The 26,785-nt window shown below is 44.6% G+C and overlaps 1 protein-coding gene across 2 annotated transcripts in view; it reads left to right on the forward strand.

The window, feature by feature from the left end:
* Positions 1–26,785, forward strand: part of LOC138265768 (gamma-aminobutyric acid receptor subunit gamma-4) — a 1,864,369-nt gene that overhangs the window by 1,676,985 nt on the left and 160,599 nt on the right. For both annotated transcript variants that reach the window (XM_069213790.1, XM_069213798.1), the window contains exon 8: positions 11,333–11,535. In XM_069213790.1, the coding sequence (XP_069069891.1) occupies positions 11,333–11,535 (203 nt within the window). The remainder of the gene's footprint in view (positions 1–11,332; positions 11,536–26,785) is intronic.

The raw sequence follows: 26,785 nt of genomic DNA on the forward strand, positions 1-26,785 counted from the left end.
TAGTTTGCATCCCCACCGCACCTCCTTGGCCAGCTCCCGCTGTACTCCCACTACTGTCCTCTCAAAGGTGGTCCCTGTGTCATCAGGTCGTACTATTGGGGTGGTGGGTGGTTCCTCTGGGATGGCTGCTACATGTATGCTCCTCCTTGTGACTGAAGGTGGCATTTGGAGGGTTCCCAGGACATCTTTGAGGGCTTCCTGGCTGATGGGTATCAGCTGGTCATCCTGGTCATGAGGGTAGTCCAGGACTGGAAGATCCACAGGAGAGCCATTGTCCTCTGCAATGAGATATTGTACAATTAGTGTTCCAGTTGTAATGTGATGTCGCTGACTTCCTATTGGTGGTATATTGTCATGTTGGTTCCCATGCATTGTTCCTGTCATTAATGTTTGCAGTCTCTCAGCCCTATGCCCCACCTGCATGTCACATGTAGTGTGGGCAGTTTGGGCAATTGTCTGAGTCACATCTTCTGGGTGTGGGTTCTGTCCAAATTGTGGATTGCCACCTTCTTGTCCCCATCATCCCTCCCTCCGCTTCCATTACCATGGTGAGGCCTTGCAATGATTGTTGGTGTGCTGATGGCATTGTCCCAGTCTATCATTTTTCACATACACCTACGCGGGGCTGAGACCTAGCACCACACCATGGCATTTCCATGAGACAATACAGGTGTTACCATTGGTAGTTTCTCATGTTGATGTTTGTTTATGTGTGCTACATTGCATTGCACAGATGGGACTGGCAGAGTTCCATTTCCTCTTGTGACTGTGTTGGTGTGTTTGCCTTCCTACAGACATATGTCTTTCCCCTCAAAGCAGTTGTCTTAGCACTATGTCACATGAGTTGTTGCATGAAACACACTTTCCATCAGCCTAGAAAATGATGGAAACACCATTGCATACTAACAGCGTGAAAGGGGTAAGGGGCAAATGGGTGGAGCGTGTACGTGATTTAGCACCTTTGCATACTTAGCAAAAATTTAAAGAAAGAACTGTGGCCTCTTCTCTCAGACCAGGAGTTTACAAAAAAGAATGCACTCATCTTCAACACTCACTACAGCAGAGGTTGCACTCCAATAAATCAACAATGCATTTACCAGATAATTTTTCAGTGTGCAGTCATAGAGAAAATGCATTGTCCATCAGCTGGGAAAATGGTGGGAACATAGTTGCTTACTACTAATGTGGAAGGGGCTGGGGCTCAATATGCTAAATAAGGGAGGGGCCGCACCCTCTTCATTGAGCCTATTTTGGCCCTGGTGGCCCCATCCACCGGGGTCTCTCTCTTAAATAGATGGGTGCACCAGTGCCTACATGGGACACCCACAATCAACACATATGGGGCCTCGAGGGAAGCCCCCATGGTCCCAGCTGGATCCCCCTATCCTGGGGGGATGGCAAATTCTGCTTCTTTTGGGTAGGAGCAATATCTTGATCTGTTTCCCTGCCTGCATCTGTGCAGGCAAGAAAACAGATCAAAAGTCTGCTTCCAGCTGCCTGTAGTATTTTTAAAGCACACTGTGTCACTGGAGCCAAACTATACCCAGCCGATGAGCCCATAACAAGGACAAAACTGGTCCTCGGTTGGTTGTTTTCCGGTTCAGGCAGGACCTGAGTTGACAGTTCAGGTGGACTATTCAGATTGGAGCAGGGTCAAGACTCATTTGCATATAGCTGGGTCCAAGCTAAGCTGACATTGTGTGCAAAATAACAATGGATTGGGATGTGTACCCAAGTAATTATTAGCTCTGAAATTAATTCAAGCATTGCATCCTTTACTTTTTGTATACTTAAGTATGTCTCCCTAACTGGGACGGGTATGCTCAGACATTGGTCCCGTACACACTATGACCCTCATTACAACCCAGCGGTTGGTGATAAAGCGGCGGTAATACCACCAACAGGCTAGCGGTAACACAAATGGGATCACGACCATGGCGGTAAAAGCCAACATAGACAGCCACTTTAACACACCTACCGCCATGTCGTTAGCAACAAACACCACGGCAGTCACCGCCAACAGACAGGCGGAAGACAATGTACTGCCCACACTATTACAAGGCACCAATCCGGCAGCTTTTCTGGGGCGGTACCAATGAAATCAAAAGCACGGCTGAAACACTACACTGAAGGGGAACCACTCACCTTTCAACACTCAACAAAGAACCAGGACGCAATGGAGCCTGAACTACAGGTCCTGCCGATGCTGGTGTATCTGGTAATATACCAGGAATATCAAAGTAGGCGGTGGCGACGACCACGGTGAGTTCTGCACCTAGCACACAGCGGAGGGGGGAGGAACAAGAGAGTGACACCCACACCCAACACGCAACACCCACCACCCCCACCCTCACCCATATCAACATACACACAAAAACATGCATCAACATTACATTTACACCCATGACCCCCTGGAAGAACGCAAGGACAAAAGGAATTGAGTTAAATCAGTGATATTTAGAAAATGCAGATAAAGTTAACAATTGCAAACAACAGTATATACAAATATTTACAATATGTACTGAGGGCCGTACACTGCCCTATGCAAATGTCCGTGGACCACTGGGTCAAAAAAACATGGGCGAAGCCCACACTTGACTCCTGCCTCAAAACGGAGAGAACACTGGAGTGGCATCAGGTCAAAAACACACAGGCACCTCAGGGGGAAGGGAAGGGGGGGCACCTCAGCCAGAAGATGGTACTACGCCATTGCTCCTGGAGGGGGCAACATGCCCACAGCGATGTCCTGGGGAGTGCAAAGCAGCAGTCTCTCAAGTAGGTGGTTTTCCCACTGCTTGGTCCTGGGGAGTTCAAAGCCACAGTCTCTCAAGTCTCTCAAGTGGGTGGTTTGCCCACTGCTTGGTCCTGGGGAGTTCAAAGCAACAGTCTCTCAAGACTTGCAAGTGGGTGGTTTGCCCACTGTCTGGTCCTGGGGAGTACAAAGCCACAGTCTCTCAAGTGGGTGACATGTTCCACTGGTTCTGGAGGGGGCCTTGTGCCCAGTCTGCTTCATCCTGCCAAGGATAGGGGGAGTGGATGCATATCTCCACTGGTTCTGGAGGGGGCATGGTGCCCAGTGATGCTGCACCTGGGGTGTGCCAGTTAACATTCCATCACCTGGGTGTCTGAGGCATGAGATGTGCAGGGAACAGGTAGCATGATACTCGATGGAGGCAGAGCCACACTCCATCCTGCAGCGACTTAGGCTGCAAACTGCTGGTAGTGCCAGTGCTGGTGGTGGTGCTTCAAGTGGTGGTTGCAGGGACCAAGCCGTCTCCTGCAGCCTCGGATGGCTGCCCAGTGGGGATGCTGTTGATGTCCAATGCATATGGCGGTGCAGCTGGGGGTGCCTGCGCCAGTGTCTATGGCAGAGATGCTGTTGGTGCTTGCTGTGGTGCAGGTGCTAGTAGTAGTGGAGGGAGACAACAGGCCGTCTCCAGCAGCCTCGGACGGCTGCCCACTGGGGATGATGCTGCTGACTGTTGTTGTGGCAGAGACGGTGCAGGTGGCTGTGCAGGTGGCGGTGCTTGCGGCGGAGCTTTCCGCGGTACAGGTCGCTGGGCTGTCAGGACTAATGGTGATCACAAGCCCCTCATCTGGAAGCTCCGAGGCCTGAAGTGCCTTGCCTTTGATTTTTTTCCCTTCCCCCCCTTGGCAGACGCTGCTGGGCCCTTGGCACTGTCCTCTTGTTTTTTGGATGAGGCCTTGCTGGGTGGGTCGTGTATCTTGTCCGTGCTACATGCTGGCCCCTTCTTCACCTTGGCAGGTGGCAGAATTGGTTGGTCCTTTGCATTGTTCAGTGGCACACTGCCAGTCCCGACGGGTGCCCCCTTTGATCCCCTGGGACTTGCAGATACCACAGTGGATGCCGAGTTGGTGGCTGAGGTGCTGGGCTGGGATCTTGACACCCTGGCCCTAGTGGAAGGACGGGGGGAGGCATAGAGAGGAGGTCAATGTTAGCCAGGAAAAGTTTTTTAGACACACTGGGACTGGAAGATGGAGGGGGTTTGGGAGTGGAGGAAGAGGTAGTGGTTATAGGAGGTGTACGACTGCTGAGTTTGGGTGCAGGTGCATGGGCTGTATGCTGTTGTGAGGTGGATGGCTGTTGAGTGGGTGTGTGCTTGTGTTTGTGTACTTTGGGAGGAGCACCCACAGACACACTGGGAGAGGACACAGAGGACATGTGCATGGTTGTGGGGGTGGTGATTGCTCGTGAGGGGGGTGTTGTGATGGGTGTGCTGGTGATGGAGGTAGTGGCTGAGGATGTAGTGCATGCAGGTGTGAGTGGAGACACTACTGGGAGGGAGGTGGACGAAGAGGAGGAGGTGGATACAGTGGAGGAAGTGGATGTTGGTATGTTTGCATGGGTATGGTGCTTGTGTGAGTGCCTGTGTGATGATGTGTGGAGCTTATGTTTTCCTGAGCCACTTTTGTGTATTGATTTGTGTGCCTGCTGGTCTGAAGGTGTGCTTGGGATAGGGTAAGGTAGAGAAGATTGGGTCTGGGTAGTGGAAGTTGGAGGGGGGAGGCTGGACACAGGGACAATGGCTGCCATCAGTGCTGAGGCCATAGCCTCAAATGCTCTCTGTTGGGCCGGCACACCAGAATGAATGCCCTCCAGGTATGCATTTGTTTGTTGCAAATGCCTCTTGACACCCTGGATGGCATTCAGAATGGTTGACTGCCCAACATTGAGGGATTACAGGAGGTCAATACCCTCCTCACTGAGGGCAGCAGGGCTGACTGGGGCAGGGCCTAAGGTGCCTGGGGCAAAGGAGATGCCCACCCTCCTGGGTGAGCGGGCACGGGAAACATGCTGAGGGGCTGCTGGGAGGGCAGTGCTGGTAGGGGGGGTGGCGGCAGTACCTGTTGTTGGGGTGGGCACAGGGGTGTCCGCCCACACTAGGGAGCTTCCATCCGAGGAGGAATCTGTCACTGGTCTCCCCATCCTGTCACCGTCGTGGAGCTCCCCTCGCCCTCCGTCCCACTGCTGCCTTCTCCCTCGGTGGATTCGGCCTCGAGGCCCATGTGGGATGCAGCTCCCTCCATCGCCTGTGCCTTTGCTCCTCCGCCAGATGTTGCTAATGCACACAAGGACAGTGTGACAAAACAAAAAGGGGGGAGAGATTGAGGATACACTTGGTCAATGCCAGCAACACCACTACCGTTGGTGGACACAACATACAGGGAGCAGCCCTATGCACTAGGCCATGCCCAACCAGTCACTAAGGTAGTCACCAGCCCATGGGGTACAATGCCTAAAGCCAGCATCTGCACACCTAACACCACAGGACCCTGCCCAGTAGTAGCTGGCCACTTGTACCATTGGGGTAGGAGTGCTTAAGAGCCTTCACACAAGGGACTTACCCTGCCATGATCGCCCCGGCCTAGGGGCACCCACCGCCCCATCCCCTAACCTGCTAGCTCCTAAAGCGCACAAAGTCAGCTTTCTGAATCTGTACTCACCCCCTTGTGGCTGCTGTGATGCCCTCAAGTAATTGTGTGTGTATTTAGAATGATGCGGTGTGTACCGCCAATGGATTACCTCGGTCTAAGGACCACCACATTGATTCGTGTGTCGTGATACTGTTGGCGTATTCCTATTGGCGTAACAGTGTGGGTTTTGCTATCGCCAGTTTATCACTGGCCTTTGGTGTGGCAGACTTGTGTGGGTGTCTGTATTGTGGTGGGATTCTCTATGTGGGTCATAATACCAGTGGCGGATTACTGCTGCGGTCACGGTATCTTGGCGGCCGTTGGCACGGCAGTAGGCGGCATTTACCGCCAGGGTTGTAATGAGGGCCTATTTCATTTGGAACCAGCTGATGAGACATGACAAGGGCAACATCAGTCCTGAGTTGCTTGTGTTCTAATTCAGGGAGGAGCTGGTGGGGCAGTTTGGGCTCGACTGTTCCCATTGGAGCAGGATCAAGACTGGTTTGCATAAAGCTGGGTACCAGCTGAGGTGGCATGGCATGCTAATGATGATATAGAATGTGGCCCTGTGTAATTACCAGCAGCTGACATTGATTCAAGCATTTCATACACCACTCTTAGTATACTTTTTTATTTAATGAAGACAGCAGGCTTATTTTCCTTAGAAATGTATTAGTAACCTTTGTTGAAGGAGCATGGGACCCTCGAAAGTGCAGGCTTGCCCATAATGCGCCTCTGTTCTCTCCTCGCCACCTCCATTGTGACGGTCATGCTTTGCTGTCTACTAGAAAGCACCCCACTCAATTGCTTGACGGTCCATTGTGTACATGCGCTTCCGTTTGATAATTAGCCAAATATATGTAATTACATTCGTATTTGTAGTCTTTAAAATGGAAGCCTTTATGATTAGCATGGAACAATTATGATTGCAGTTTTGATTTCCAAGAATGAGGCCTCCTACTTGCCCTTGTGCAGACTTCTGTATTCTTTGCTTATTATTTGTGTTCCTTGTTTATATAATTAGCTCATTTTAGTCCCGCGGCTTTCATATGGTCACGTCAATATCAGATATTATTGCAGGAGGCTCATATCTCTGCCAACCAGGCAGAAGGCCGCGTTTATGCAATGCTAGCAAAGCAAACGCTGAACAGATTTTAAGTATTTTGCGAGGACATATTTTTCATCCATTCGCCCTCAAACTGTTTGCTCAACAGTTTTACCAGCTGCTGCCAACACTATTACAGCCCGCAGATAGTGTGCTCCGCGCACAGGCGGCCACACAGCGTGAAAGACAGCGATATGTCCTCAGAGACTGCTCCTCATGATCCCATATCAGAAGACTCACATCACGGCCTGTGGCACCTTGAAACGAAGAAACTCTTTTCTGTATGCTTGCCTGTCACTCGAGATGCTGGTAAACAGGGAGCCTGACACAAACACTTGACACTTCCAAGGCCGTGATGCTGTGTGACATTTTCATAAGGACACAGAGTATGATCTCCTGTTTTTACCACATCTCAGACTTACATTAAGGGTTCTTTCTTAAGACACCTGAATGCACTTATGTGTAATGAGTTTTGATTTCACTGGAAGGACTTAACCCCTTGTGCTCCCATTCAGGAGCATTTTATCTGACAACAATTGGTAAGGAGAATCTTTTTTCAAACTGTTTTTGCATGCTCTTTTAATTTGCTGTCTTTTCCCATTTCTAGTCTTCTTCCACCTTTTTAATAATAATTTGATTGCCTCACTGCCACCCTAAGTTTATCCATGATCACAAGCATGTCTATGTAAAGTTGCAAACACAACTGGGAAAACAGCGTTCACTCATTGCAGCTCAACATTTAATGTGATTGAAGGATTTTTTATTCCATTTTGCTGGATTGCCAGTTCTCCAGTGCTCCAATAGGCGTAGAGGAGATGAAATAGACATGTAAACCAAAATGGGGCAAGAGAGAGGACTGGTCATTGACAGGATTAGATAGAAAAATGCCCAGCCCTAGACCTTCCAACAACTAATGGGCGAATTTACAAGCTCTTTGGCACAGTGCAGTGCAGCAAGTGACCTTGCTGTGCTGCTCTGCGCCCCAGGGAAAGGGCAGGAATGCACCATATTTTCAAGAAACTGTGTATTTCTGTCCTCTCCCCTGCACTGGCACTCAATGGGCTGGCTAGCTCCTACAAAGGCACCCTTGCACTATGGTGCAGCGATGCCTGTGTCACAGTCAGGATTGTTTCTTTGCAAGAAGAAGCACCTTCCTGCACAAAAATATTCCATGGAGGCTTTTTCCTCTTTATATGTGTGCTGCAGAATGCAGCACACATATAAAGAGGAAAAAAATTAGGAGAAATAAAGATATTTTTCCTAATTGTGCCTTCCCTAAGGGAGGCGTAAGATTTTGATGCACTCCCAAGTTTACAGTGCCTTGTAACTCTGGGAATGCGCCAATATCCATGGGTGTTGCATGGGAAAACCCATTGCAGCACCTACAGAATGATTCCCGGATGCAGTGTAAGGCAACGCAATTACTTGTATTGCGTTGCCTTACATCATATCTACAAGGTCATGAAAAGCCACACAAAATGGCTTTGGTTGGCCTTGTAGATATGGACCTGCACTATGCGCGCTGGTGAGTCACAAAAAGTGGCACACCAGCTGGGCACGGGCCTTGTTAATAAGCCTCCATGGTTTCCTAAGGAAAAGCATGCCGCCATTCTGGAAGCAGCCATGCAGTCTCCATTGACGCTTACATCCCATTTTGCACCTATGCAGTGGAGGAATAAATGGACAGTTAAAGAGAGTTATTTGTCACAGAACCAGGTCATGATAGGCATAGCCTGGTTTGCACAAAGCAAACAAAAAGTAACCTGGCTTCATGAGTAGGCTGGCCTCTCAAGTGACCTCTCAAGCCCTCCTGTTTTTCTCATCCTATTTTTGCTGGCTTTAGTACTCTGCACAATTTACCACTGCTAAGCAGTGCTAAAGGGCTTATACTCTTTCTTTTAAATTGACATTGACTTACACTCAATTGTTATATTTAATGTACTTGTAAGTCCCTAGTAAAATGGTATAGCATATTCCCAGGGCTGGTAAACTAGATTCTGCTAGTGGGCCTGCACCACATATTATGCTACCCAAACATGTTTCAGGCTTGCCATTGCTGCCTACATGTTAAATTTTAAAGCACCATTTCAACCTTTTGCCATGCCCAAACCTTCCTTTTTAATATGTATGCCACCCCTAGAGTAGGCCCTAAACAGCCCATGGGACAGGGTGCATTGTATTCAAAAGTTGAACATGTACCTTTAAGTTTTACATGCCCTGGTAGTGAAAAACTCTCAAATGTGTTTTTCACTATTGCAAGGCCTATCTCTCCTATAGGATAACATTGAGTTACCTTATTGCATTTAATAACTCATAGCTTTCATTTGGGTGCAGGTGGGGAATATCATGTTTGGTGTCTGAGAAACTGTAATTTTCTCTTTAATGGTAATGTCAGATTTTAAATCACAATTTTGAAAATGTCACTTTTTGAAAGTTGCCATTTTCTTGTGCTAACCATTTGGTGCCTGCTGCCTGTTTCACATGACAATGTGTAGCTAACAGTTGTGTATTTCTCCCAGGCACACACAATAGAGGGCCTGAGTGTTGGCAGGATGGGCCACCCAAGGCAGGATGGGGGTGCTCTGTGCAGTCCTACTTGCACTTCAAACACACTGCCTCAGCTAACATATAAAGAATTTCACATTGGGCTGTTGTGACTCCAGACATCCAGGGACCAGGGCAGGGAGACAGGAAATTCCAGACATTTCTTTGAGCAGGAAGACTCTAGAAGTGTCTTCCACTTCAAAGTGGACATCAGCTATAAAAGTAGGACCCTCAGCCCCCCTCTTCAGTACACTCCTGGACCTGTGGATACTACAGAAGAAGAAATACCCTCCTTCCAGAGGACAGCTTTGCAGCCTCAGACCTGACTCCAAGGATCAGCTGAATGACCTCCTGTTCTGAGCTACCATGAACGGGCCAGTTCACAAAAATATCTTGCCACACTTGGCGACCACCAATGTGAAGCTTCAGTTGACCCGACTCTTTCACTACAGTGACTACCAGGGACAACCTGCAACACAAAGTTCCAGTAATGACCATCTGCGACACCTGACAGGATGTTCTCACCACAACAACTGTCTGTGATGCCCAGCTTGCTGTTTATGCTACAGAGGCAACCATCCACAACACTCCCCCTGCACCGTGCGACCTTCTCCACTAAGAACTGAGCTCTTTGCGTTGGACTGTGAGATGGTAACTTTTTCAGTGTTACTAACATAGTCCCTCTGTCTGGCCCACGCTCCATCACAGTCAGACTGACCTTGTGACTTTCACCCAGTCCTGACCAGATAATTGAGAGTGCCAGTTTGTGCTTTTAGGAGCCATACTTACTTTAAATCTTCCAAATTGTACATCTTTGACTATACTGATTGGATTTTTGTTATTTGATGTCAAATCATTTATTAATATTTACTCTACTTTTTAAATGAGGTTGGGTTTGATTTGTGTTGTGTTTTCACTTTATTACTGCTTGAGAGCTTCATATACTTTACACATTGCCTCTAAGTTAAACCTGACTGGTTTTGTGACAATGGTTAAGCACAGGTTAAATTAGTGACTTTTGTGGTTCACTGTGATAAGGATTCTGGTTGTTGCTTGACAAGGGCTTACATCGCCCTTAACCAAAAGCCCATTTTCTTACAGTCACTCCTTGGTACAACTTACTAATGGGAGATGAATTAAGGGAGAATATTCCCTTAAGTATATGTAGCAAGAGTACATTTATAGACGTTATAAGCAAACTTAATGCAATTGTACTTACTATTTTTTTTCCGTTTCTCCATCAGGATTTTTTTTAGTTCCTGGTCAAAGTGCTTTCTCCATACTGCCACCAGTTTTGAGTATGTCTCCTCTTCATATACATCCTAGATATACATGTACCACTATCCTTGCCAGAATTTAATCTTAGACACTAAAACAAGTGACAATTTTATTAGTGAGCACCTGCTTTGGCAGATACACACTAAAAAGCCTTAGAACAACCACATTTTACCACTTTGAGCAGATTTACTCACACAGAATAATTTGTCATACTGTCAGAACTTGAATTGCATAAACATCCATTTGTGATTGCGAATTCCTCAATTTTATATCATTGTCGAGAAATAGCACTTGGAATCATTGCATTGGCACACCAAAGTGCTAGTTAGGCAAACAAATACCTTTATTAATTGGGGCCTGCAGTTATTAGCAACAGTTCAAGGCACAGGCTGCCTATTTGCAATAGAGGCTTAGTTTTGATAAGGATTTAACTGGCCGATCTACACATTTTATGTGTCTTCCACAACAAGCTCAAACAGACTGGTGAAAAGCAGCATTAAGGACATGTCATTTTAATTTTCACAGGCACAGTGGCACAAACATGATTATGGGCCTATTCTGGAGTTTGGTGAACGTGTTCACTCCCGCCCTCCTTATTACAAGTGTATTATTTCCAATAGCACTTGTAAGGTGTACAAAATTTCCGATATGTTTGTGACTGAGTAACCTGGCTGCCAAACTCTATTTGAGGTCCTATGTTTCTTGTTTAATAGTTTAGGATACACTTGGAATGTTTTCTGGTAGGTAAAACATCTAATTTCATTGAAATATCAGACACATTTAAACATTGTCAAGCAAAGTACCTGAACAACAACAACAATAATAAAACTACACTTTTTGTTTTTTTATATAGAGCTTTATCACACAGTGTTGACGTTTAATAGTTCTGTAAGTAAACTACAATGCAAATGAGTGTGTGGTTCATACAGATTTTCGTCCTTCTAAGTAGTGAAATGTTCCTTCTTTCAGGCATCACCACAGTGCTAACCATGACTACACTGAGCACCATTTCAAGGAAGCACCTGCCACGGGTTTCGTATATCACTGCCATGGACCTATTTGTCTCAGTCTGCTTCATCTTTACTTTTGCTGCTCTCATGGAATATGCAACGCTTAACTATCTTGTGGGGAACAAGAAGCCCCCTGCCGAGGAAAGCAAGAAATCTAAAACGGTAGGTGGTAGCTATAAATGTAGTGATCCAAAGCCAATGTAAAGAGATTAGTGTCTCGTAGATATAATTTTATTTTTACATCCAATATTACCATTGTTTATGGTTTGTAGTGACTCAATTGTTTGCAGGTTTGAGTGAAGGCATGTGGTGGCTATGCCTACTGCTGTGATGCTAAAATCTGTATCATGTAGAGAGTGGTTTGGTAAAATCAGTATCAGAAGTTTGATACTTGCGGTTCACTCCCTTGTTCGCAATGTGACAGGCTACAAGCAAATAACACTTATGTAGTTGTGAACATAAATTTGTATTATTCTACCAAAAATAATACATGTATATCACTATTATTACAAAACAGTCACTAGCCTCTTTGCTATATTAGTAATCTTGATAATCTATTTTAAGGCTAAAGCAGATGGGTCATTTAAATAGAAATATAGGGCCCAACTCACTAAGGTAAACTTTGACCTGAAGTGTGAGTTTAGACCTGAAGTCTAAGTTTAGACCTGAAGTCTAAGACCAAGATTGACTAAGCTTTTGAGTCTGGTTTGCATTACTTTTGTAATGCAAACTCGATGCAAAACCTTTATTGGAATATGCAGACCAAAGAAAATTTGTATTCGCGTTGATCTGTAAGGAAAACTAATGCAAACCAGCACGAAGCAATGCTTTTCATTATTTAGGGCCAAGGGGATGTTACATAGGTGGTACATGGGCATTCCTTTGCTACCACCTTTGCTTTTTGACAACACAGCCTATCTACTTACATTAGTAGACAGGGCTTTGAGCCCAAAAATATTGCCTTTTGAAAACAGACGTTAAAAGGAGAAATGTTTTCATCTCTTTTTTTCTTTTCTGTCTATGAATGGTGGCTGCACTGTACAGCACACATACAAACAGGAAAATGTTTCAATTGAGTCTATGCATAGTATTTTGTACTGGACTGCCAGTACAAAAACTATGGTGCAAAGGTGTGTGTGTGGTGCTTGGCAGCAAAAATTCTGCGCCGGTGATAGGGAGAGCAGAGGAGAGCCCCATGTCTCTGAAGATACAGTGCTCTCCTGCTCTCTCCCTGTGATGCAACTGTCACTCAGTGCAGCATTCTAAGCTGTTGCATTGTGTGACAGCTTTGTTAATCTGTGCCTAAGTTTAGACCTGAAGTCTAAACTTAGACTTCAGGTCCAAAGTTAGATTTCAGGTGTAAAGTTAGACTTGCGGACTAAACTTAGACTTCAGGTCTAAACTTAGACTTCAGCTCTAAGTTTACCTTTATAAATCAGGGCCACAGAGATCATGACAGACTGGTGCACCCTTGGAGGGATGCAGTATTGCTTTTGACATGGCATGAATTGAAGATGCAATGCTGGAAAAGAGTCTAGCCTTTTAAGGTAATACCATCAAGACAGTTGAGTTATGTAAGGCTAGAACAGCTTGCAATACCCAACGAATTATGGTTCTCATAATTCCAAGGAGCAACATAACTACATGTTTCTAAGGAATAGGGATTTTCATAAATATTGGAGGCTGCTTGTCCTTCAAGGAGAAGTAGTTTAATATTGAAAAGCCATGAAATTGCTGCTAGAGCATAAATACCAAGATGTGAAGCCAAAAGTGGGAATGTGCTATTTATACTATAATCTAATTTTTTGTAAACATGCCTCATAATTTCATTGAAGATCATAAAAGATGATGACATATCTAGCATAATACGATAAAGCTCTTGAAAATCAATCAATCCTAGAGGAGTGGCAATTCAAAATTATCTTGCTTAGTGCAACCAATCACACATTACAATCCTAATTCACTTCTGATTCATTCTGTTCCAATTTACTCATAGTTTAGACAATCATAAGTAATTCTCAATGGAATCATATTCTGCTCTTTCTTTTTATTTTCAACAAAAGTAATGCTTGTTTCTAAACATTGACGCCAGAAATAGAACATATTTTGTTAGAATTTTTTAATTTTTCCAGGCAGAGAAGATAATGTATGTTCATCAAGCACAAACCAATCTTATATCTACAGAATAAAGTATAACTAAGCGTAAATGAAATGTATAAATTGATGAAATATATAAATATATGAACTTTGTGGTTGGGGACTGGGCCCTCCTCTGACTCAGCTTCCTTGTTATAATATTTCTCACGGCGAGCTAGGTGAGATCCTCTGTTTTTCCTTCTCTATATTTGCTGATATGCTGAAGTACAATGGGTAAGCAAAAAGTATCTAAAGGCTCTTCAGTGCCACATAAGCTGATTAGCATTGATACCATGCTAGATGGGGCCGTGGTGAATGAGATTGGTTTGGCTGAAAGGAGATTATACGTGGGGGTAGCTGACAGGGCGGGTGAACTAATAGACCCTACAGGTGGGACTCAGCCAGAGGTGATTTCCGATAGTGGCCATGGCCATCAAACCCTCCGCTTACCCTCAGAAGTTTTAACGTATTTGCAAAGCATTGTGTTCAACTCTCCCACCGTTGTAGACTGTAGGAAATTCCCTTGTGTCTATGAGGGGGTACCTGATGTCTTTCCTGGTGAACCAGCTGCTAAACGGAATTAAAGAGTTCCCCGGGTTTGAGGTACTGGCATTCATACGACTATAGATAAGCAGAAGAAAGAGAGTACCATCGTGAACCCTGGGTCTCCTGACTGGGAGGATATCTTAAAATAGCTAGAGTCAGTAATCTCCACTCAATTTGATCCAATCAGAGCGAGGCTGGAAGCAATTGAGTCCCGGCTGAAGTCCCTTCACTGGGTGTGCTTTCCTACAATCTGTGGGGGAGAAAGACACAATGTTAACGTCAATCTGCACATGTCTGGTTATGGGTATGAAGAGGCTGGCTCTCAGGGGGTTGTACAGCCAAATGGACATTTGGATGGTCAGGCAGTGGTGATTCCATGTAGAGTGCAACCTTCCCAAAAAAGGAGAAAGTTCTGTTAATTTAGTATGTGGGGCTGAAAGGGTGGGTCAAACAAAAGGGTACGCTGACTCTGACCAGTCACAGCACAAGTCCCTACATCAGATTTATGCATGGTGTCCATCTATTTCAATTCCTGCTTCAGAGCATGCAAATTGTAAGATTAGGGGTCCTTCCAACCCCTCCAGTGGTCCACCTTGATCCTCTGCCACTAGGCTTCACCTTCCCACTGTTTCTCCCCCCTTGCTGGCAATTTTGGTGAACGTTCACCCTTTGCACTCCGGAATGGCAGAATCCACCTGTGAACTTAAAAGGAGAACCCGCCATTGGTGCTTTCCTAAGGGGGTGGTTATCTAACCTAGATTGCGATAAGGTTATTATGGCCTAACGGGTGAACTGGGTGGGCTTTGGGAAAAAGCATTTTGATGGCAATTGCATTGTACTGAACTTCATGAATCCAACTATATCCACGCAACTGATTATGTAGAAAGGTTGGTATTTGTTTCCTTCCCTTGGGATTTCTTTACTCTCCTGGTCCAGACCAGAAGTTACAGGGCAATGGCTATGCCCACCCTCATGGTAGAGCTACTGTGGCTCCTCAACATACATACCAAGTTGGGCCTTTATTACTGGACAAAAGATTTCAACCCCTGGTAGACCTGGATAGCAATTATTGACTGCCATCTGGTCGGGACCGGAGAGTCCAGACTGTAGCCTGTTGCCCAGTTGGGTCTGAAAGTGTTAATTTGCTGAGGAAGCCCAACAAGTGTTCAATGATTCAAACAGTGGGTTGGAAGATAGCCAAACTCAATAGTAAAAGAGATGATGAGAGGTGGTTAAACTTTATTTGTGCACACCAGATAGTGGCCCTGCAGTAAACCTGGGACATATCTAGTCTTTCTTTCTAGATGGGTTCTCCTCCTTCTTTTCTCCCGTGATTCCTTCCACTCATGGTAGAGTGCGTGGGGAGTTACTTATGCTTGTCTCTGTAAATATTCCTTGTTCCTCAAGCATAATTGATACTGGTTCTGAAAACTTGTTAGCCATCAAGCTTGAATTTATAACAGTTCCAAGTCTAGTAGACGTAAATTTCTATAATTCCTTTGTGCAGACAGCTGCAAATGAGCACCTCAGGAGTTTTAAAAAAATTCTCAAATTATATGCTAGAGGGCATTGTGGTCATCCTTGGTGACTTTAATGTGCACAAATGTAAGTTAGGCTGTGTAACCATGGATGATTATTGTATGGAGTTTTCTTGGGCTGTCCATTTCGAGCATACTACAGATGGGGAATTATTTGAGTCAATTTTTGCTGATTGCAATATGTCTTGCCTCACCAATGAGGGAGTGCAGGCTCACATCCCTTTGTTTACTGACAGGGGCTGTAACTCAACCATTGATTATATGCTTATCTCTGGCTCAGTAAAAATGTTTGCAGTTTGGAGGAGACTCTACAGTGATCATAACCCTCTGGTTGCTGAATTAGAGTGGGATGTTGATGTGATGGATAGTCCAGGAGGGAGATGTAAGGATCAAGGTCACTGGATTAAGAGGTACATGATAATCCCAGAAAAGTTCTTTAGCAATCTTTGCAGCTTGCTTGCCTCTGATTTTAATATCTGCCTATGCTCGGGTGAGCTCAATGAGAAGGTTGTAAGCACATTGCAATGAGTATGTAGGTAGGTGGAGATCAATCTCAGTAGGCCAATGAGTAAAAGGGCTAAGGAGGGGTGTAGGTGGTTTGATCAGAAGTGCTCTTGAACTCACAGGGACCCAAAGAAGGCACTGTGCAAGGTGCCAAGAGTTGGTACTGAGGTTGCAAGGAGGAGGAAAATATACAAACAAACTGTGGCTGACAGGAAATCAGAGATAAAGAACAAAACTTTGGATGATTTGCTGCAGGATAGGGTACTGAGTGATAGCGTGAAGTTCTGGGAGGTTCTTAACAGACCTTTTTGTAAGGATCATAGAAACGATGGTATGCACTGCATAACTACCCTCGATGTCTGGGTTTCACACTTTCAGATTTTGTATGATGTTTCTGGGATGGACGCTCAGTCCTTGATCCATGATCGTGGGCTGGTAACTTATACACTTGGATTTTGTGAAGGGGAGGTATTTGATGCTATTGTCTCAATGCCCAAAGGGAAGAACCCCTGTCCTGATGGGGTGCTGGCTGATTTATTTAAAGTGGAGCTGCCTATTTGGGCCAAAATTTTAACACAAATTGGCAATGTACTGTGTAGCCATGGTATCCTGTAATCTTGGTCCAAAGCCATAATTGCTCCAGCTTTTAAAAAGGGGTATAGATTGGATTCAAAGTGTTAGTGCACTATCTCTGTTAATGATTTGACTGTTAACGTCTTAGGTAAAGTTATTCATTCTAGGCATATGGAGTGGTCAGAACAAAATAGTGTAATTTCAAGTCTTCAGTATGGTTAAAGGAACTTTGGATCAGTGTTTTGAACTTGCAATTGATAATTGGGAAATACACAGTGGCTAAGAAGGGTATGCTACACATGGCATTTATAGACCTTACCTATGCATTCGATTGTGTGAACAGAGGGAAATTGTGAGAGATGTTAATTGACTTGGGGTGGATAGAAGTGTGGTGTGTTTTCTTTCTGATTTGCACCGGGATCTTGCTGCTAATATAAGGTACGATCAGGCAGGGCTGTTATCTGACTCCGTGAATCTTAACCGGGGCGTAAGGCAGGTTTGCATTTTGGTCCCCTTTTAATTTATATGATATATTTTCAGTGTGGGTCGGGATCTAAGTGCTGCCTGTATAGATATACCAAGGGTCGTCTCACGACTCCTGCCCACCCTTTTATACGCAGATGATGTGGTACTCAATGCCAGGACCGCTAAGAGCATGCAACATCTGGTTAACTTATTTGTATCCTTTATGAATGAGTTGGATCTGAGTACCATTTAACTTAAGTCTGATATGAAGGTTGCCGGAACCAGAAAACCACAGAAAAGTTTTTTGGGGGGAGGTAAGGAATTGGTCAGAGTCCCGACCTTTTCTTATACTTGAGTTATCTTTGATGAGAGAGTGTCCTGGGGACCTCAAATGAGACAAAAAAGGAAAGGTTTTTCAAGAGCAGCAGCTGCATCATTAGACTTTGGCAAGAGTCTGGGTGCAAAACTTATTCAGGCCCTTATCAAGGTCTATCAAGGCAAGTGTGTCGCCATTGCAACTTATGGTAGTGACATCTGGGGCTTTCAAATCATAGTGGAAATACAGAAAGCGGAGAATAAATTCCTAAGGAAATTGTTGTTGGTTCCTCAGTCTGTCCCTGCATACATCATCCATGAGGAGCTGGGGCTTAGATATATTGGTGATCAGTTAGCTCTCACTACCCAGCTAAGGCGGATTAGGGTCTGGTCCAATGTTCTTAATCGTGCTATCGTCGAAGATTGTTTGACTTTAGATAAGGTGTTATGTATTCCATGGTTCAAATATATCAAAGATGTTACTTGGAACTGGGTCGCCGTGACCTTTTTGGGAATCCACACGCTATCACCAAAAAAGATTGAATATGGACGCAACAACTTTTTACTTGTATGCTGAAGTTGGAAAGGGAGGTGTGAAACCTTAAACCTGCTATCCACTCTTATATAAAAATATAGCCCCCTGATGGAGCCCTATTTTTTACTGTTATGCGGTCACAGCATTGTTTATTGCTCAGAAGTTTCAGACTTAATCTACTGCACTCACAGGTCCTTCTCAGTCCCTCAAGTGAAGCATAAGGTGGAAGAGAGAAGCCCATGCCCATGTAATGATTTCTCTCCACAAGAAACAGTGCATTTTGTTCTCTTTTGCGAGTACCATAGTGCTCCGTGGTGTAAGTACATCTTGCCATTGCTCAGGGGTCGCTCATTTGTGCAGGTTAAACTGGCTTTGTGTTTCCTCAAATGTTATCGAGTCCTCTTATTTGCCACAGTGTTGCAAGCTTCCTGGTAAGGCTTCACAGGATCAGGAAGTCTTTGCCTAGTTGAAATGAAGTGTCTGTACTATTACGTTGGCCCATATTTTATATTATTTTTTTATATATTATATATGGTATATTATATACTGTAATGTACTTATCTGTTTTTAACATTATGATATGTTTAGAGTTGACTATTTAAGCATGTTTATGTACTTTTATGCTTTTGGCAGCCAAACAAAGTCTCATGATGATAATGATATAAATATATGAATTCAACACTGTTGAGAAATAAGCTTAATGAAAAAGAGAAACATTCACTCAAAGTTGCTAGTCACGTCATTTAGAAAAATAACCATAGAATTTGTAATTTGACTGCCACTTTCAGTTAGTCCCTTTTATCCAAATGTACCATCAGAATTCCTTTCTATAACGATCAGACCTATCATTAACTTCCTCAAGAACCAAGGCGCATCACAAGGTGTAACTGTCAAAATGTGGAAAACAATAGTTGTCTGGGATTATTATTTTTTTAAATTTACATTGCTTCTCCAGAAATGTTCATCTTTTACACCAATTTTTATAATTCTAAATTTAACTATTTCCCTGCTTGGTGCAAAACATTGCAAGAGCATTATCCAGACAAAATAATAAAGACAACGCAGGTGATTAAATGGAGGGATATGATGTAATCTGCTACATAATGAACCAACTACATCATCAAAGTAAGTTACCATAAAGATTAATACATTACTCTACCACACCTTTTAAGTTTTGGAAGATCACAAAGGATGAGGAGATGGGGTGAGAATAATTAATGATTTATTGACACTGACAGATTGACTCTGATAATAGCATGGCAACCTATCTGACCCTTTTCAGCAGATCTCGTAGACTCAACCTATTGCTATACAGCTCTCTGTCTATTTTCTTCAGTGGTACGGAGTCTAATGAATGTAGGACTTCGTGAATGTCTGGAAGCCAGTACAATCTCACGGAACCTACATAAATTGTTACATCATGATCAAACTGATCTTAGACATCTTGGGCAAGGATAAGGCAAAAGTGTGACGACAGCTTGTCTCTTCACCAGAGCAAAACACCTTTCATCACACATTCCAGTTGTCAAGTATAGACAAAATAGTTGGGTGGTTGTTATAGCAAGCAAGCTCTTTTCTAACAATACACCTTCAAAACATTTTCATCATAAGGTATCCATGGCAAATCTGTGTCCTTTTTCCGGTCTCTTGAGGATTCTAAAGTTTGTAGATTTAAAACCCTGGGGAAAAAGTCCTGTACAAGAAAAAAATAAATATATCTATATATATATATATATGTATATATATATATATATATATATATATATATATATATATATATATATATATATATCTATATAGATATATATATATATAGATATTTTTTTAATGTTATCAGCAAAAGGTTTGCTGTATACGGATAGATATTTCTGAAAACTATGCACAATTCTGTAAAGTCTCCATTGCTCCTCTTATTCTTTTTTTTTTTTAAATCCCTGGTGTCTCGTGGTATGGCAACCCCCCACTTGGGAGCAGATTCAGGTGAAGCACTCCAACCTGCCTCCCTGGTAGGGCAGAAATACTGTTTTGCCCACTTTGGGGTGGGGGAATGGCCATAGGCAGAGATGCTGTGCTCACCCCTTAAAACTAGGTGGCACTGGGGCAGCTGAAAAACTGTGTTGCCCCTTTTAGGGTGAGGGTCTAACTTAGTGCCTGAGTGGAAAACGTACCCCTTTTTGTCACCCTGTAAACTCCCACTCTACACCCCTAGGACATATTTGCGGCAAATTTCCCATCCATCCCATGGGGCATAAACATTTATTGCCCCCTCTGGTTGATAGTGTGGTCCAGTGACAGTGTGGGCTTCCCATCTTTTTTTAGTGTCATTTAAAAATTCCAGGTGTCTTGTGGGCTTTCAACTACCGTGGCCAAGCTGGTGGCAACCTCCAATCCACCGGTCAAAGGACAGAATGATTGTATTGCTGCTTTTGGGGAAGGACTTGGCCCTATGCCAGGGTGGCCAGCCCTCATCATTTAAATATATTTGCCCTAAATTCCTTTGCATCCAGTGGGCTCTCTACTCCTCTGGTGGCAGCAGATTGTAAGAAACCCCTCAATCCTGAAGGCAGAAAATCTATATTGCCCCCTTTGAGGTGGGGCCATGGCCCTACGCCAGGGTGGGCTGCCCCAACATCTTTATTTTTCTTAGAAAGAACAATTGTCTCAAGTCGGCATTCTACCTCACCCTCTGAGGAGCATATTGAGGGAACCTCTCCAACCTTGCTTCTGGGGGCAGAAAGACTGTGTTGCTCCCTTTGGTGTGGAGTCATGGCCCTATGCTCTGTGAGCTCCCTCTACCCCTTTAAAAACATTGGCCTAACATTTACTAGTGCTAGCGGGCTTTCAACCCCCTGGTCGGACAGATTGAGGCTAATCCCCAATCTGCCACCCAAGTGAGCTAGAAAGATATTATTGCCGCTTTAGGTCCTCAGATAGCATTGGTTACCCCCTCCACTTTCATTTTTAGAAAAATGAATTCCCTGATATATAGTCTGCTATACCAGCGGAACAGACTGGGGCCAAACACCCAAACCTGCCTCCTGGTGAGCAGAAAGACGATATTGCTGCCTTTTAGTAAGGCCAAGAGCCTATCCCAGTATGGTCAGCCCCTGTCCTCTAAAAATGTTTGTCCTAAATTAAATTCCCTTGTGTCTAGTGGGGATTCTACCATCACCATCCTGTGTGGGGTGAAGATTGGGAGAACCCCTCAATCTGCCACTTGAGGGCAGGAAGACTATATTGCTCACTATGACGTCGGGTCATGGCCAATGTCAATGTCGGCTATCCCCACCTCGTTCTTTTATTCAGAAAAACAATCTGTGGTCTCTAGTGGGTTTCTCTATCCCGCCTCACCAGGCAGTAGTTTGACAGAAAAAAATGTAGCCTGCCTGCTGGGGCAGAATTACTGTATTGCCCACTTTGGAGTGGTGGCAAGGCTGCATGCCAGGGTGAGCTGCCCACACCCTTTTAATTTTGTAATTTTGAGACATTAGGTCTAAAATTCACTGGAGTCCAGTGGGCTTTCTACTCCCTGGGGAAGGGCGGCAGATGTAGGCAGACTCACCAGTCTGCCTCCCAAGAGGGCCACAAAGACTGTATTGACCCTTTGGGATGCGTAATGGCCCAATATCCAGGTGGGTTTCCTGACCCATTTCTTAAAAAAAAAAAAGAAAAAAAAAAGCTCTGGAGTCTAGAGGGCAAATACCCCAACCCCAACCTGCCTTCCTTGGGGCAGAAAGACTGTATTGGGGCCTTTGGCTTCACAGGGGTGGTCAATTCACATCACTTTACAAAAACGTTGACTAAAATTCCATAGCATCTAGTGGTCTTCTTTCCATCTGGTGGGGTGCTGATTGAGGGAAAACTCCCCTACCTGCCTACTGTGGGACAGAGAGATTGTATTGTCCCTTTTGGGGTGGGAGCAGTGCCCTGTGCAAGGATGGGCTCCCCCAACACCTTAAAAAATGTGACCTGCGAGTACTGGTGTTGAGTGAGCTTTCTATATCCCCCAGGGCAAGATTGGTGCAAACTCCCCAATGTGCCATGCAAGGGAGCCAGAAAGAATGCTTTGTCCCTTTGGGATGGGGCTTGGCCCTATGACAAGGTGGGCAGCTACCATCCCTTTCCTTTTTAGAAATATTATTTTCCTGACTTCTAGTGGGCTTTCTAGCCATCTACAGGGAGAGGTTGAGGCACACACTCTACCCTTCATCCTGTCGGGGAGGAAAACTGTGTTACCCCCATCCCCTTTAGGGTGAGGACATGGTGCTATGATGGTATGGGTCACCCCATCTGTTCCAAATAATTCACATCAAAAGTCCTTTGTGTCCAGAGAGCTTTATGCCTCCTGTTGGAGGATATACCCCATCCAACTCTCAGAGGGAGCACAAAGACTGTTAGGGGCAGATTTATGGAAACTTTCCCTGCGCCCCATAGCACCCCCCTACCACCATCATGTGTGCGTTGTATTTAAAATATGGCAGACCATGGTGCAAGGTAGGGGGCAATAGAATAATTTTCAATGACTCTATTGATGGACTCTGCAGGAGTAGCGCCAAGAGTACTAGGGGCCCATTCTAAAGAAAGGAAGCCCCCTTTTAACACCTGCTCTTGAGCAGGCATTAAAAGTGGCATAAGAAGATCCTATAGATTTCCTTGCACCATTTTACCAGCTCTCCTAATGGGGCAATGCCCCCTTTCCATACATTATGCCTGGCACAGGCATAATGTAGTGCAAAAGGTTAAAGGGTGTCACAATGCATGCATTGTGCTACCCTGTAAATACGGTGCAGGGATTTTGGCCTTGTTGGGCCACGTTAACGTCAAAATAAATTACATTAATGTGGTGGAAGGTGGTGCTAGGGGCCCATAAATATGACCCTTAGTGTCCAGGATAGGAAGAGCAATGCTCTAAGCCTCGGAGGGTGCTACCCCACCAAAAATAATACTTGATTTCCAGTGGAGTGGATCCCTGCCTGAGGATTGCACCATCAGGGACTAATGAGAAAGTTGATGAATTAAAAATAAAACAAAGCATTTTCAGATGAAGATCTGAATCTCTACCCTTATGTTAATGTTTTTATTGGTGAATCTGGTCAATAACATTTTCTTTATCCCTATCATGTAAGTCTATATCTTTCAACTTGCAAAAATAATTAAAATTGACATATTCCAAACTGTCTTCCCATTGATGTTATGTATAGAAATACTCACAGAATTTAAATATGTTCCAGCATATTACCAGAAGATTTCTATCATTTTTTTTTTCTGTGCCACATTTAAGAACTTTTGTGTCACATGGTCTTCCTTTTGGGATGAACAGTAAAGTTTGCTAAATATATAGCAATATTGCTTGTTTTAATTTCCTTGCCTAACAAAGCTGTTTCGTACCAAATTATCTTTCAAATATAGTGAGCTTGAATAGCTTACTCAAAACCATAGTATTCAGTATTAATTTACCTTGTGTGATTCAAAAAGTCATCTGATATCAGAATGGGGCTTCTTTCCTGATTAAATTGCTAATCAGTTTCTATTACAATTATTGATACTTTAGACTGTGTGTATCAAGAGTATCTTTTTGGAGGATAGAAAATAATTTATGTGAAGATATTCAAATCTTGAGACTTTGACCTTCACATGCCTTTGTAGTGATCTAGAGGTTGTAGTGTTGTCTTCCTGATAATCTATCATGGTAATGAATCCTTCTAATTTCTATGGCACAGATATCAAATAATTCAAGAGTTCTAGGTATCACTGGTATCATGTGGGTGTAATATATGCATTGTTTGTTGGTCACATTATTTTACATAGCAACTCACATATCTCACAATGTCTGGTTAACATTTGACAGCAGCTACATTGGAAAAACATGTGATGACTGCTGTTCAGGTGTCTGGCCAAAGTAGGACAATAGTAGTCAGTACCTACAAAAGTAGGTCAGTGTCTCCTATTTAACAACTCAGTGCCGGAATGTCACAATCACAGGCGACAACTTACAACATACCCGTGAGTGGCACTTACATGCATGCATGACTAATAGAGGGTTAAATTCATAGGTCAATGCACCTGAATGTCTAGGTGTGTCAGACTGTAATCAGTTGGTGTTTTGCATGCTTGTCAAGAAATGTCAAATAAGGACACAGACATGTTCAAACATGCATGTCCTACTCATAGCTGTCAGGAATAGTCACACAATCCAAACACACTTATAGTGCATGTGACCAAGAATCATGAATGCACCTGTGTGTGACTGCTCATCTCAAACAAACAAATGTGGAAGTACAACTGAAACACTCTCCTACTTAACTTTGCCAACCAATATGTGGAGGTGACTCAGACACTACACAAGTGCTGCGGCTGGTGTTGAGAGATGTGGGAGTTTCTGGGAGTTTCTGTTTGGCTTTCCTGTCACTACCTCCCAATATGGTGGCCATGGGTGGTGTGTCATTCAAGGTTGTAAGATGGATGCATGGAAGCTGTGGTGGGGCACCACCAGATTACTCACATATTTGATGTAGAGCGCACCGACCACCAGCCGAACCACCAGTAGGTTGACCTAATTGCCTGGGAACAGGTCCTTCTGGACCATCTGTGAATGGAGGATGGCAAAACTGTGTGTAAATACACCTTATGTGTATCTGATTCCAATTTTTTCTTTTGCCTATCTATTGGCCAGAAGGGTTACTTTACTATGGCATGACAAAGGCCAGGACAGGGAGTAGTGTGACTGCATCAATCTGCATCGATGACAAGGGCAGCAATGCATCGTCAGTCAGACAAATGGCATATTCCTGTCCCCTGTGTTTAGCCAGAAGAATTAGAATTGCACCAAAACCAACACATATGTGGCATGCATGGTGCAAGGGTACATGGTAGTCAGGGGTAGCTGTCCATGTCCATTAAGGGCCTGACCACTGTAGTATATTGCATGGCCATGTACATGTGATATCACAAATAATGCAGGAGTATAGGGAGTCATGGATGAGTGTGTTCCATGAGTTATGTATGTGCAGAGTGAAACAACAATGTGCCATGCTTGCGAAAAATGTCAGTGGAATGTCTTCTGCAAAACGTGACCAACATAGCTGAGACATGTATGTATGGTTCCAGCACATATCTGTTTATGTTAGCCTGGTCTACCAATGGCTGTTACAGAGACATGTTGATGGCTCACGTGAATATTTCCTACTTAAACTCTTCTATGTCCTTCAGCAAAACATGGGTAATGTGTAACATTTGTCCATGGTGTTAATTGTTCTACCTTCACAATGCTATTCCTCATGTCATATGTTGTAGGTGGACCCACCCCTACACCATTGGAGAGGTGGCAAGCTTTAAAGATCCCAATGCTACCAGTTGCCAGGAATCCCCAAGGTGCCTCATAGGGCAAAAGGTGAAGCACTAATGGTGCACAGGGCTCAATATTGATCCCCTTAGTGACCTTTTCACATGGTCCTTAATCCTACTATGCCTTGAGTAACTGTGTGCTATGTGTGGCACACAGAGTAGTAACATACTGTGACCAACATATTGCCACTCTACATAGATGTTTTGAAACCAGTACTTGACTGTCACCACTGGCTTTGAAAGCATATATACCATGTCCAAAAACCACAAGGCCCTTCCAGCACACGTTGCCACCAGTGTATCACTTTGTTGTAATTCACATCCTGGACATTACATCTTACATACTACCCATATCCAGGGTCGGATAATTGTGTCCAAATTGCCATACATGCAATGCTCAAATGGCATAGAACACATCATACAACATCACACACAACCCTTGCACTACCCATTAGACATACAGGATGACTCTTACTGGATGTCTGTAGGGGCTATGGTATGCCCCCCGAACCTCCTGGAACACCTCTCAGCACTTCCTGGTGGACACAGAAACCCCGGCAGGTGTCCCAAAAGGAAAGGGGGAGTGGAAGAGAAAGAGGCAAAACACTGCCACATCTTGCCGGTCCAGCCAGGCACACTGTATGGTCGGGGGCAGGTTGTTGTTGACAGATGGATAGTAGAGTTAGTGCACTCAACTTCCTTGAAACTGAATCTCTCTTTCTGGTGTGGGCACGGGAGCGATAGAAGAACACCGGGATGCTCCAGCACTTTTCTTGGATAATAATAACTGTTGGCACAATTAATAACACTGTATTACCAAAAACCCAAACTGAGTACCATTACAATAAGTACTGCGACAATAGGGCTGGCTTCACAGAGATTCACTGTTGCACACTACAAATAGAACTATGGGGGTGACTCTAACCCTGGCGGTCGGTGATAAAGCGGCGGCCAACCCGCCAACAGGCCGGCGGTCGAAAAAATGGAATTCTGACCCTGGCGGGAACCGCCAACACAGCCCGCCACATTAACACTCCGACCGCCGCGGCGGTGCAGACAAACAGCGTGGCGGTCACCGCCAACAGGCAGGCGGCAGACAATGTACCGCCCACACTATCACAACTCACCAATCCGCCACCTTTTCCGGGGCGGGAGCCCCGCCGATAAAAACACGGCGGAAACAGACTACGAACGGGAAAACGCGCACCAAAACACACTCCACGAGGAAGGAGGACAGCATGGAACCCGAATTAAACATCCTACCTGCTCTCGTCTACCTTCTCATCTACCACGAGTACGAACTCCGGCGCAGACGACAACGGTGAGTGCTGCACCTACGACACACGGGAGGGGGGAGGAGGGAAGCTTACGGCACACACATATGCGACCCCCCCCCCTCCAAACTATGTACACACTAATGCAGAGCAACAATGCACAGTGACACCACCCAAACCCC

This window comes from Pleurodeles waltl, chromosome 2_1, assembly GCF_031143425.1.
Source record: "Pleurodeles waltl isolate 20211129_DDA chromosome 2_1, aPleWal1.hap1.20221129, whole genome shotgun sequence".
NCBI lineage: Eukaryota > Metazoa > Chordata > Amphibia > Caudata > Salamandridae > Pleurodeles > Pleurodeles waltl.